Below are 13,268 nucleotides of genomic sequence, written 5' to 3'. Positions count from 1 at the left end.
GATCTGATTTGATGGTACACACACACAAAAAAATAATTTAAAAAATAAAATAAAAATAGCTGGAACACTGAATGCTCAGAGCATGAATGTTGGAGACCTTTGAGCTCAGGTTTTGGGGAAGAGTACTGAATAGCGCATGGACTGTCAAAAGAACAGACAGATATATACATCCTAGAGAAGGTGCAGCCAGAGTGCTCCTTGCAGGCAAAGATGACAAAGTTTCATCTCACATATTTTGGGTATGTTGCTAGGAGAAGAAGCTAGTCCTAGGAGAAGGACATCATGGTTAGACAAGTGAAAGGTTGGTGAAAGAGAGGAAGTCCCTGCCAGATGGATTGACATAGTGACTCAATCGACTCAAGTACGTCAGAGACAGTGAAGATGGCACAGAATAGGGCAGGGTTCTGATTTGTTGTGCAGAGGATCGCTACTGGTTGTACTCAACGCAGTAACACCAAACAAGCCCACCATGGGTGACTGAGTTGTCTGTAGATACCATTCTACATACACTTCACTCCTCCACCACCACCATCACTCCACCCCAGTCCTGGAGAGAATATTCAAGGGGGGTGGGGAACAGACACGCCAAACCAGCTGCATCCATATGCATAGGAGGTCAGCTTGCTAAACCCTGGGAATGTGATAAATGTTGGAGCCTCTCTGAGACCTGACTCACAGGTACTGTGAATTAGAAAGGGCCTGGCCCATCAGTCACCTCCTGCAGTCCCTTCCCTCCTCTTCCTCACCTCCACCCTGCAGCTAAGAGCAGGCTGGGCAAGAAATGCCACTGGTGGTGTGTAAAGACTTCGATGCAAATGCCAAGCTGGAGTCCTGTCTGATTTACAAGTAAATGTCTTCTCTGCCTCCCTCATCTCAGACACCACACGTCCCAGGGACCTTTGTCACCAATCCTCAGCCTATAAATTCCTTGGTCAGGGTAAAAGGGGGGGTGGACGAGTAACCCAAGAAAATAACTAAAGTGGATAAAAACCCCCAGAGGAGACTTACCCTCCACTCTCCTGAGGGACATGGACTTAATCTGCAAAAAAAAATGGAAAGGGCGGGTTACAGGCAGCAGGGGACACTGTCAGAATGCGGAGTAGTGGGTCTGCTTAGGACAGTGACGAGGGGACACTTGGTTTCCATGGCACCCACCGGGACGCAGAGGAGCTCTGGATGTTTCACTCCACTCCACCACACCCCTCCTGCTGTCCGCGTATGAGAAGGGAGGGACCAGTGCTGACCACAAGCAGCCAGGAAGCTTCATTCTCCGTCTTCTCCCAGGGAGAGAAACAAGCAGGTCCCTCCTCTGAGGATGTAGCTTGCTGTGTGGGAGCCTCATTCCCAGCACCCAGTGAGTGTCACCGAGAAAATGAATGATTTCCACTCTAATCAGAACCTATCAGAGGCCCGCTCTGTCAGAGCTGAGTGCTCCATGAGGAGGAAGGAGGGTAAACGGCACATGTACTAGGAGGACGGAGACTTTGGCGGGATCGCTGCTCAGTCCCTTTCTCAGGAATTGCCTCTTCCTTCCTCTTCTCACGTGGATGCTGATGGAGCAGCCACCTTGAACACACACACACACACACACACACACACACACACACACACAGCCATCAATGACAGCCCAGAACTAGGCCAAGAATATATATGGGACATTCAGACAACAAATGCTGGTGAGGTTACAGAGAAACTGGAACACTTATTCACTATTGGCGGGAGTGTAAAATGGTACAACTGTTACGGAAGGCTGTATGGAGCTTTCTCAAAAAGTTGTAAATTGAAATACTATTTGACCCAGCAATTCCACTACTGGGAATATACCCCAAAGAAACCGTAACTGCCACCCAGGCAGATAACATGCACACCCATGTTTATTGCGGCTTTTTTCACAATAGCAAAGAGCTGGAAACAACCCAAGTGCCCATCAACAAACTAATGGATAGAGAAGCCGTGGTATATTCACACAATGGAATACTATGCTGCACTGAAAAACAAGGAACTTAGAATCTGCACTGCAATCCCAAAGGTGCATGGTTCGAATCCACCAGAGACTCTGCTGGAGAAGGAGGGGCAAACTCCTCCTGTGCCAGTTGGATCCAATTTGATGGCACACCAAATTAAAAATAATAAAAATAAAGAAAAAAGAAAAAGAAGGAAGGAACTCATGAATTATTCAAAATGGGTGACCCTGGAGGACATTATACTGAGTGAAATATCTCAGTCACAAAAGGACAAATACTGCATAGTGCCACTGACACTGGAGTTGGGGGAATCTAAGAAAAGAGGGGATAAATAATGTATACTGCATTGAAACAGATGAGGGAGAGAACTGTTTAAAAGGAATATATGATTAGGTATTATTTTCATGACAAGATTCCAGAAAAAGAAATGCTTAGTAAGTGGACTGTGGACTTGGGAGGGGATTGTATAACAATGAAAGAATTTTTTTTTTCTTTTCAAAGAGAAAAGTGAACTGAGGGGAAGCAGTAGGCAGGGAGGAAAATGTGCAACAATGAACGGGGGGGAAATTAAATGGGAAGAATATGCTGTAAAAAAATGTTGTGTTAAAAAATATTTAAAATAATATGGGGCATTTAAAGTTAGCGGCAATGAGGAGCCTAAAGGTTTGCTTTCTGAGATGGGTTGTCTGTTTTGCCACGTGGAACAGGGAAGGAGAGGAAGTAAATCTTCCAAGTAAAAAAGGCACCACAAAAGAAAAAGAAGAAAACAAATAAACAGAGACCAAGCAGAGGGAAACTCCCGGCCAATTCCTGTCTCTGGGCCCAGTTTCTTCCTGGGCTCAGCTGCTGTCCTGCGGTAAGTGCCCTGCACATCCTCACAACCAATTCCAGCTTGAGGGGCTTTTGGTTACTTACCGTGTCCCACAGTGAAGATCCCCATTCCATCACGTCCTCGTCCAATGTCCACTCCCAGCTGTTCCCTCCCTTGTCTGCCTCTGCTCCGCCCACAAAACCACTAACACTAAACCAGCTCTCGAGCTCATTTCAACTCAGGGCAACCCTCCACTGGGTTTCTAAGATTATAAATGTTTAAAAAATAAATAAATAAAATAAATGTTTACACAGCCCACCCATCTTGCCTCCTGGGAGCCACTGGTGGACTTGAACCAGCAACCTTCCTGTTAGAAGCCCAATGCGTTACATGTAATGATACCAAAGCTCCTTTTCTCTCTACCCTAGAGACAATACAAGCAATTACTCATTTTTCGCAGCTTTCCTTTTAGGTAAAGTTGTCCCTGGAATACAATCTGACCAATAAAAGACAAGCTAAAGTTTTGGGAAGGGGTCCTTTTTCTCAATCAACTTTTTTCCTCAAACGTGATTGAGGTTCTTGGTGCTTCCGAAAGCAATCTCACAAGTCTGAGAAGCCAAGTGTTAGAACAACAGTAGACGCATGAAAGATGGTGGGGTTAAAAAAAAAAAAGACAGAATGTGGATTCACGCAGCCGAGCCAAAAGGCACCAGGTTCGAATCCACTGGCTGCTCTGCCGGAGATGCTCTGCCATCCCTTCCTGTGCGATTTATAGCCTCTGAGAACCCACTGGAGGGTCCACTGTGAGTCCGTTCTGAGTCAACAGCACATAAAAACAACAATAACAAGCAGAGCCCAGGGCCGGTCTACTTCTTACAATAAAAAAATAAATCCCTATTAGCCTATTCTGTTAATCGATGAAACGGTTTCTTAAATGGACTAACTGCATATCACAATCCCAATCGTAATAGAGGGAGGAAATTTTCCAGCTGGACCTGTGCTAGCCACAGCCGTCAGAGGCTCAAAGAGTTGTGGGGAGAAAAGAAATGAAAAGTAAATCAGCAGAGAAGTGGCTTCGATGTGCTGATGGAGTGACGTGTGGCCAAGAGAACAGAAAGGCCCAGGGTGGGAAGGAAAACAGAGCAGACAGTGACAGCAGGTCCTCAGTCCAGCTCAGCTGTGAGGAGGCTGGTCTGTGAGGTGTGGATGTCAGACCAGGCAAGGGCCTGAGACCGTACAAGGATTCCAAGTAGGGAAAGATTTAACACGTCCACAGACACAGGGCTCACGAGGGGTGGCTGACCTGAGCTGGGCAGAGAATAAGCAGTAATTTTGGGGGGCAGTTTTTTGGTGGGTTTTTTGTGATGATGACGATGATGATGATTAATTTCAATGAACATCTACAGAGATTTTGGAATTCATTCATTCATTGTTGAACTTTTCTCCCCACCCCCACCCCTAGTTCGCTCTTCTTGAAAAGCAAAAGAAAAACTCCTTCATTGATGCACAATCCCCCACCCCCACCCCGCACAGTAATTTTTAAAATGACACAGGAAGCAGTTTCAAGAGGAGGTCACGTAGTGAGCTAAGTCCTTTGAAAGCACCTGAAAACTCCCACTGCCATCAACCAATTCTCACGCCACTGGGTTTCTGAACCTGTACGCCTTTACGGAAGGACACTGCCTTATTTTCCTCCTGTGGAGAAGCTCAGGGACTGGCCAGCACTTAGTTTATTATTTACCCCAGCATTAAACCATCAACAGCACAAGCGAGCCTTGAAAAACCTCCTCAGAGGTTGTTAATTTATGGGAAAAGTTATTGGCTAAGAAATTAAGAGCTGGGAACATGGTGCATACACCCTCAGGCCGCGCATCCCACCTGCCTGGCTGAGACGGAGTCTCACCTCCTCACTTAGGGAGTGTCCTCTGTGACCTTGAGCAAGGCTTGGGAGCTCCTGAACTCCAGCTCGGTCATTTGTCCAGTGAAAACGGGAGATGGTGATGTGCACCGCTAAGGGCTGCAGTCACACCTTCTGAGGTAATAAGGACCCAACTACATACTGAGTGTTTAATATTGTCTCTGACAACAGAGACAACCCAGCCCCCCAGGAAGGCAAACACACATATCTTCAGTGTGGAAGCAGATGAACTCCTAGTGCCAAAGAGCCTAGAAGAATCCACGAAGAGTCCACCTACCATCTCGTCCTGGGAGGCGATGAGCCTGGCCTGCTCGCGGAGCTGGGCACGGAGGGCGTTGATCTGGTGCCTGGTCTGGGCGTCTGCTCTCCGCTGATCCTGGGACAGAGAGGCCTGGAGCCTCTCATTCTCCTCCTGCAGCTGGTGGACACAGGACAGTGGTCAGACATCTGCGGGTGTCTCTTAGCGCCCCGTATCTGCAGGCCCCACGCCTATAAGCAAAGGCTGTTGGGGTTTCCCCTGAAGCAGTGGAGCGGACAGTCAGATCCCAGCAGCTGTCTAACCAAACTGCCTTCAAGTTCTTGGATATGTTGAGATTTGCTTGAAAAGAAACAAAAATTGATGCCCAGACCAGGCCAGAAAGGGCTCGCCAGCAGGGGTGACCGTCCACTTAAGGGTAGCCAGGTAAACTAGAGTCATTAAAACGTCATACAGTGGCTGTTGGTGGGTAAAAAGACATCAAGAAGATTTAAAAACGGTGAGAAAATGAGACAAAAACCAACAGTAAAAATGTTCACCTGTGGTACATTTTCTGAGGACAGGGAGACAGGGACAATATGGGTGATGTCGTTGGGGGTTTTAAAAAATATTTTAAAAAATGTCTCTTATGTTTTGAGGCAGTCATCAGAAACAGAGCAAGGAAACACTGCATGGCTTAAAACTGGGAAGGGTGTACACCAGGGATGTGTCCTATCTCCACACGTTTTCAATCTATATGCACAACAGATTATCCAGGAGGATGGGCTCTATGAGGAGAAATGTGGCATCAGGGTTGGAGGATGATTCATCAATAATCTGCGTTACGCGGATGACACAACCCTGCTTGCTGAAACTGAGGAGGACCTGAAGCGCCTGCTGCAGAGGGTCAAAGACTACAGCCTTCAATATGGATTGAGGCTCAATATCAAGAAAATAAAGATTTTCACCACTGGGCCAAATGGCAGTATGACGATAGATGGTGAAGAGATTGAAATTTTAACGTTTGCTTGGCTCCACAGTCAACACTCTTAGCACCAGCAGCCAGGAAATTAAAATATGTATCGCGATGGGAAAGTCTGCTGTTAGGGACCTCTCCAAAGTACTGAAGAGCAACGGTGTCTCTCTGGATACAGGCCATGGTCTTTGCAATCACTTGCTATATGTCAGAGAACTGAACAATGACTATGGATGACACAAGGAAAACCGATGCATTTTGAGCTGTGGTGCTGGAGAAGAGTATTGAATATACCATGGACTGCTAAGAAAATGAACAGGTTCATCTGAGAGATGGTTAAACCAGGCTGCTCCTTGAAGGCAAGGATTCAGAATCTTCATGTGACATACTTTGGGCATGTTGCAAGGAGGGACCAGTCCTTGGAGAAGGACGTCATGCTTGGGAGTGTGGAGGGACAGCACAGGAGAGGAAGACCCCTCAGTGAGGTGGACTGATTCAGTGACTGGGGTAATCGGAGTAGGTGTGTCAGAGACAGTGAGATTGGCACAGGTGAAAGCAAGACTTAGGGCTGTTATACTTGGGGGTCGCTATGAGTCGCAGGCAACTCGACGGCACATAATAACAACTACTTATGCTTTAGGGACCAAACTAATGTTTCTTATCTTTTTTAATAGGTTAGGGAGTGTTTTTCACCTTGTGAATAAAACTAGTGTGAGTCCCTATGCTGGAATGGGGCCAGCTACCACGTGCCAGGCTCTGAGGGAAACATTTCGACCTGCCCGGCTTTCTGTGGGCCGAACCTGGGACTCAAGTCCATGTCTTCCTCAATTTTCTACCATCTCTACCAGGGCATTTTTCAAAAGCTATTTGCTTTCATCTGAGGCCTGTCATCCGCTATTAAGGGACCTCAATGTCCTAGTCCTTCACTTTGAGCTCCCCCTGAACTAAGTCCACAGTCATCTTCTTTCCTTCAAGGAAGGGTTCAAAGCAAAAATGCCTGGACTATTCCTCTCCGATCTATAGTCCAACCCTTCTAAGAGGGCCTGAGGGGGACTGCAGAGTAATGGAGGTTTTAGGTTCAGAAGACAAGGCTTAGAGGTCCCCGATTCTGGCCAAGAAGACCAATGGCTGGGCAGCTGACCACTTTGAGGCATCAACGGGGATCAGGAATCAGGAACGATGCCAGCAGAACAGTCCCTGCCATGTTGGAGGGTGTGGTGATGGGGAAGTATTGAATTAGGAGAGGTGCTGACAGAAACCAAGCGCCCCCACCCCAACCTCCCTGCAGCAGTTAGTTACCTCCCTCCTCTGAGCCGCGTGGGCTTCCTGCAGTTCCTTCATCTTCCTCTTCCACTCCATTTTCTGGAAAAGATGAAAAGTTGATCAAAGTCATTCCATCAAAGCATAGGATAAGGCTACAGAGATAAGACAAGCCCTGGTTCATGATAAGGCAAACAGCAGTGAGAAAGGACAGCCAGCTCACACGGCGTGAGGGGACATGGAAACGTAGTCATGGTGACATGGCTGGGGGGGCGTAAAGGAAGTGCTTCTCAGAGGCAAGAATGGTGACGCTTTGTCTTACTTGGTGTTAGATGCCATCCAGTCTAGCACGACTCATAGCAACCCTGTGAACAAAAGATCTGAATGAACCCTTCTCTATCCTGCGCCATCCTCACCCTTTCTGACACTCAAGAGCCCATTGCGGCAGTCCCCGTGTCGATCCACCTGGTTGAGGGTCTTCCTCTCCTTTGCCGACCCTCCACCCTTCCCAGCATCACGTCCTTCTCCAAGTAATAGCTCCTCTTAACATGCCCAAAGTATGTGAGGCAAAGTCTCATCATTCTTGCCTCCAAATAGCACTGCGGCTGCATCCTCTCCAAGACATATCTGCTTGTCCTCTTGGCCATCCATGGAAAGTTCAGTGCTCTTCTCCAACATCACCGCTCAAAGGTGTCAATTCTTCTTCTGTCATCTTTACTCACTGTCCAGCTCTCAAATGCATAGCTAGTAATTAGAAAGTCCATGGCCTGTATCAGACATGCCTTAGTCTTCAAACTGACATCACTACTCCTCAATAATTTGGAACTCTCACTTACTTTGGGCATATTCCCAGGAGGAACCAGTATTTGGGGGAAAACACCATGCTGCGGAAAGTGGAAGGCTGGAGTAAAAGAGGAAGACCTTCAACTAGATGGACTTGACTGTCACGATGGGTTTGGACATGAGAGGTCATGCAGGATAGGGCAAGGCTTAGATCTGCTGTCCATACACGATGAGTCAGAGTTAACTCAACAGCACCTAACAACAACAACACTGAAACAAGTCCTGACTGAGTGGGGTGACTACTGCTCCCAGAGGTTGACGATTTTAACATAAAATAGAAGATATACACACCTCAGCTCAGTGCAGCATTATTCACAACAGTAAAAACAGAAGAACAACCCATGTGTCCACCAATGGATGAACGGATCAACAAAAGGCAGCACGAACACACAATGGAACACTACAAGGCTATCGAGAATACTGAATACAGGCGAGCTCTGGTGGCCTAGTGGCAAGAAGCTGAACTGCAATCCCAGAGGTGTGCGGTTCGAATCCACCAGATGCTCTGCTGGAGGAGGGACAATCTCCTCCTGTACCAGTCAGATCAGATTTGATGGTATACACACACATATAAATAATAATAATAATAATAAACAGGAAAAACAAAACAAAAAAGAATACTGGATTCACACAATGTATGGATGAATCTGGAGCACATTGCGCTGAGTGAAATATGTCAGTAACAAAAGGAAAAATATGACCTACGTTTATTAAAAGACAAAAAATAAATGGTGCACGTTGTTGCTGTGTATCATAGAGTCAGAACCGACACAGAGCTGACCTTCCAGTGGTTTTTCAGAGGCGGTTAATCTCACGGGAGGAGATTGCCCTTCCTTTTCCCGTGAAGCAGATGGTAGCCTTGAACTGCGTGCCTTCAGGGTTGCAGCACAGCTTCTTGCCAGTAGGCCACCAGAGCTCCCCCAAGTTGTGCATAGAGAAATCAATATTCTTTAGTGGTTACCAGGAAGAGGGACAAAAGGAACGTGGCTTTTCAGACATTAAATCGAACCACACAGAGCCAATACCGACTCACAGGACTTCTCTACTCAGTTTCTGAGGCTGCAAGTCCTTATGGGAGGACACTGTCCACCCTCTCTCTCAGGGCAGCTGTTGGGATTCAAACTGCCAACCTCCTAGTTAGCAGTCAAATATTATACACTATGTCACCAGGAAGAGTGTAAGTGAGGTGGAGAAACTCAATTGTAGATTAATGGGGTCAGAGCAAAGAGAAATAATGAAAATCTTGATACAATGTGGAGAATGTTACAAAAGTCACTGATCTTTAAGTAAAGAAATTTAATCAGGAGCGTAATTTGTTTTATAAACTTTCACCAAACCATCATAAATTATTTTTTAAAGAAAACCTACTTTCACGGGAAATTACTTGGAAAAAAACTAAAAAAAAAAAAAAAGCAAAAGCAAAAAACCCACACCCAAAACTAAGGTCATTAAATCAGCAAACAAAAAAACACGGATTTTATTTTTCATTCATAAGGTAGGTAAGCCCACAAAGAGAACACAGATGATTCTGTAATTCTAATCCATAAAAACAATTTTTTTACAAACTCATGAGAAAGCGGTGGAAATCCTAAAAATGAAGGAAAATAGTTTAACCAAAACAAGTGAGTTCATGCCTTACACAAGGAAATCCACAATACAACAAGAAACGTAGGTCAATGATGGGAACACAATTCATGAACAACCACCTTTCCAAAATGTGGAACTTGTGAGACATCAAGCATTGGAAACACCTGATAGTCAGTAGCCCCACATTAAGCTCCCTTCTCGGCAAACTTGGGAACAGAAGCTGCAACATAATTCACTGGCTGTGCCCACGGTCCTTCCCTGTCACTGTGAAGAGTGAATCAGCCAGGGAAGTGTCCCGCACACAAATGAAGGCGGCTCAGTCATCCCGTGGAGACTGAAGCCACCATGCGTAAGAGCCACTCTATACACAGCGGTCGTGGACCGGCAGCTTGGAGTCCCCTCGGTGGGAATAGTTACACCATGGGAATTGGCAAATACTACAGCTCACCACTTTCTTCATTCTGCAACTGAACACATCCCAAATACTGTCCAGGTCACGGGACTCCCACACTCTCCAAGAGCTGACTGCATCAGAATGGGGGCCAAGGGGTCAAGCAGGAGGCTCAGTTATATGAGTTTTGAAGAAGACCCTGAGATGAAGCTGGTGTCCCGCATATGCACGGCAGAACTTCCCTAAACCGACACAGCAAAATGAAGAGGCGTGGCTGGACAAAAGCCTCTTGGCCACATCTGGGAAGACAAGCGCGGGGCGTCAGCTCACCTGCATCTCCATCTTCTCCCTCAGGGCCTGGAGCTCCTGTGACTGCCTGAGTCTCTCCTCAGATTCCTCGTCCCTCAGGGACCCAAGGTGGGACTCTTTCACCCCCTGGGACTGCAATGCCTGCAGTTTCTACAAAGACCAAGACACAGTTTATTTAGATGGACATCTGCTTCGGTTGCCCTGAGCTGTTTCAGAGCGCACACTTGAACCCGGGAGTCTCCAGTTCAATCTCCCTAACTGTTGTTGGTTGTTGTTGTTGTTGTTGTTGTTGTTGTTGTTGTTGTTAAGTGCCGTCGAGTCGCAGGCGACTCATGGCGACCCTATGAAGGAGAGTCCTCGACACTTGGGTGCCTTTCATCCTCTCTCCAGGTTCATAGGGTTTCCAGAGGCAAGCTATTACGGAAGTGGATGCCACTCCTCCTTCCAAGCTTGGTTTAATCGGGGAGCTCCACCCCACTCTCTGTCCGCCTTGGGTAGCCAACCATTAACGCATTTGACACAACAGTGTCACAGTGTTCAGCCTCACACCGTAAGTAACTACAGGCCTACAAAGGTATACACACACACACACACACACACACACACACACACAAGCACTCCCCTTTTCCTGAGATTCTGCACGCTGCAAACACCTAACGCATTTGACAGCTGACCACAGTTGGTGGGAGGGTCAAGTCCACGCAGAGAATAGAGACCTCAGAAGAAAAGATCCAGCAACTCACTTCTAAAAAATCAGTCCTTGGAAATCTTGTGTTTACTGTTGTTGTTAAGTGCCATCAAGTCAGCTTCAACTCACAACAAGCGTACGTGTAAGAGAACAGAGCCCGGCCCCAGCCTGTCCCCAGTCATCCCTCTAATCTCTGCTGTCTTTGAGCCCTGTGGTAGCTCACTGTGTCAATCTATCTCCTTGAGGGTCATCTTCTCTTCTGCTGGTGCCCTGCTGAGGCTCTTCTCCAGGGACTGGTCCCTCCTGGGAACATGTCCTAAGTATATGAGACAAAGTTTCTCCACGCTCGTCTCTAGGGAGCACTCCTCACGACCTCTTCCAAGGCAGATCCGACAGAGTACATATCTATTCTGACACACATGGGGTGACCAGGAGTTGGAACTGACTCTACAACAACTGCTTCTCCTTAGAGCTCAGATAAAACAGACTTCAGGGTCAAAACCAGCACAAGAAACAAAGAAGGATAGTATAGAATGCATAAAGGGTCAGTGGAGCAAGAGGACACCAAACGCAAGAGTTAGGTGTACAATACACAAGACAAACAGTCGTGAAGACAGAAATAGCCAACACCACAGCTATCCTTCTACTTGGAATCTAGAGATAAAGGAAGCAGACATAAGGCATAAACAGATGCACGCACACCCATGTTTACTGCAGCATTATTCACAGAAGCAAAGAGATGGAAGCAGCCCGAGTGCCCATCAACAAATGAAGGAATGGGTAGAGCCTAGTACATTCACACAAAGGAGTATTACACAGCACAGAAAAGCAATGAAGGTCTTGGCAAGCTCTGGCGACCTAGTGGCAAGAAGGTGCACTGCAATCCCATAGGTGTGCGGTTCGAATCCACCAGATGCTCTGCTGGAGCAGGAGGGTCAATCTCCTCCTGGACCAGTCAGATCTGATTTGATGGTATACACACACAAAAAAAAATATTTTTTTTAAAAAATGAAGCTCTCAAGAAGCCCTATACAATGTGAGTGAACCTGGATAATACGTTGGGTGAATTAACTCAGTTGCAAAGGGCTAGGTATAACATAAGTCCTCTTATAAAGTGAAGAAGACAACGGAGCAGTGGAGGTGGGAGAATGTGGGCAGGATGAGAACAGAGAGATAAGGAACACAGCATTGGAATGAGTAAAAGGAAGGTAATTCTAAAAATCATGGCAATTAGACATCATGAATAAAGCAACTAACAAGCTGATACAGGGCATTCATGCGGGAATGGAGGGGGTAAGACATGGGAAGATAAATCTGTATTAATGAGTGAATGAAAAGCCAATTTCTTGCAAACTCTCATTCAAATTACGTTTTTTTAAAGAGATGGGGAAATGAGATATGATCTCACCCCGGGGGAAAAAAGGGCAAAGTTCAACAAAACAGCAAATATTGGCAAGCCTGCAGAGAGATTGGAATTCTCATGCACTGATGGTGGGAGTGTAAAATGGTACGATCACTATGGAAGGCAGTCCGAGGTTTCCTCAAAAGATGGAAAAAAGAAATACCCTTTGATCCAGCTATTCTACTACTAGAATTAGACCCTGAAGAAATGAGGGAGGGGACACAAACAGATGTAGGCACACTCGTGTTTACTGCATTGTTTTTCACAAAAGCAAAGAGATAGAAGGAACCCATATATTCATTAAATGAATGTATGGTTAGAGAAACTATGGTACATTCACACAATGGAGTATTACTTGACATTGAAAAACTGAAGAACTTATAAAATACTACATGACATGGATGAGTCTAGAGGACATTATGCTGAGTGAAATACCTCAGTCACAAAAGGACAAATACTGGAAAAGGCCACTGTTATAAAAATAGGAGGGTTATCGGGGTGGGGGTGGCATGGAAATCAGGAAAAGACTGGATAAATAAGGAACACTGTATTGGAATGGGTGAAATAAAGGTCACTGTGAAATGAATGGACAATGATACATTATGAGTAATGCAATTAACAGTCTGGAATAAGACATGCATTACAGAATGGAAGGAGGGAGCAGGAGGAGATAGATAGATAGATAGATAGATAGATAGATAGATAGATAGATAGATAGATAGATAGACAGATAGATATATGCAAATGAAAAAGAAACAGTCCTCGCTATTCAACAGAAACTGTGCGCTATTTTACACTCCCACCAACAGTGAATCAGGGTTCCAGTTTCTCCACAACCTCGCCAGCATTTGTTGCTTGCTGTTCTGTTAAATTTTGCTATTTTG

At 46.0% G+C, this 13,268-nt stretch overlaps 1 protein-coding gene across 1 annotated transcript in view; it reads right to left on the bottom strand.

The window, feature by feature from the left end:
• The window catches only part of DZIP1L (DAZ interacting zinc finger protein 1-like), a 55,711-nt gene that overhangs the window by 26,880 nt on the left and 15,563 nt on the right, over window positions 1-13,268 (bottom strand). Inside the window, exons 5-8 of the mRNA XM_006883414.1 lie at window positions 10,316-10,444; window positions 7,204-7,266; window positions 4,971-5,111; window positions 1,009-1,039 (exon numbers count right to left, since the gene is read on the bottom strand). Coding sequence (XP_006883476.1) covers window positions 1,009-1,039; window positions 4,971-5,111; window positions 7,204-7,266; window positions 10,316-10,444 — 364 coding nt within the window. The remainder of the gene's footprint in view (window positions 1-1,008; window positions 1,040-4,970; window positions 5,112-7,203; window positions 7,267-10,315; window positions 10,445-13,268) is intronic.

The sequence above is a fragment of the Elephantulus edwardii genome, unplaced genomic scaffold (genome assembly GCF_000299155.1).
Source record: "Elephantulus edwardii isolate Elephantulus edwardi_28Jun2011 unplaced genomic scaffold, EleEdw1.0 scaffold00027, whole genome shotgun sequence".
NCBI lineage: Eukaryota > Metazoa > Chordata > Mammalia > Macroscelidea > Macroscelididae > Elephantulus > Elephantulus edwardii.
Note: the sequence above shows the minus strand (reverse complement) of the source record. Positions and strands in the feature narration are given on the sequence as shown.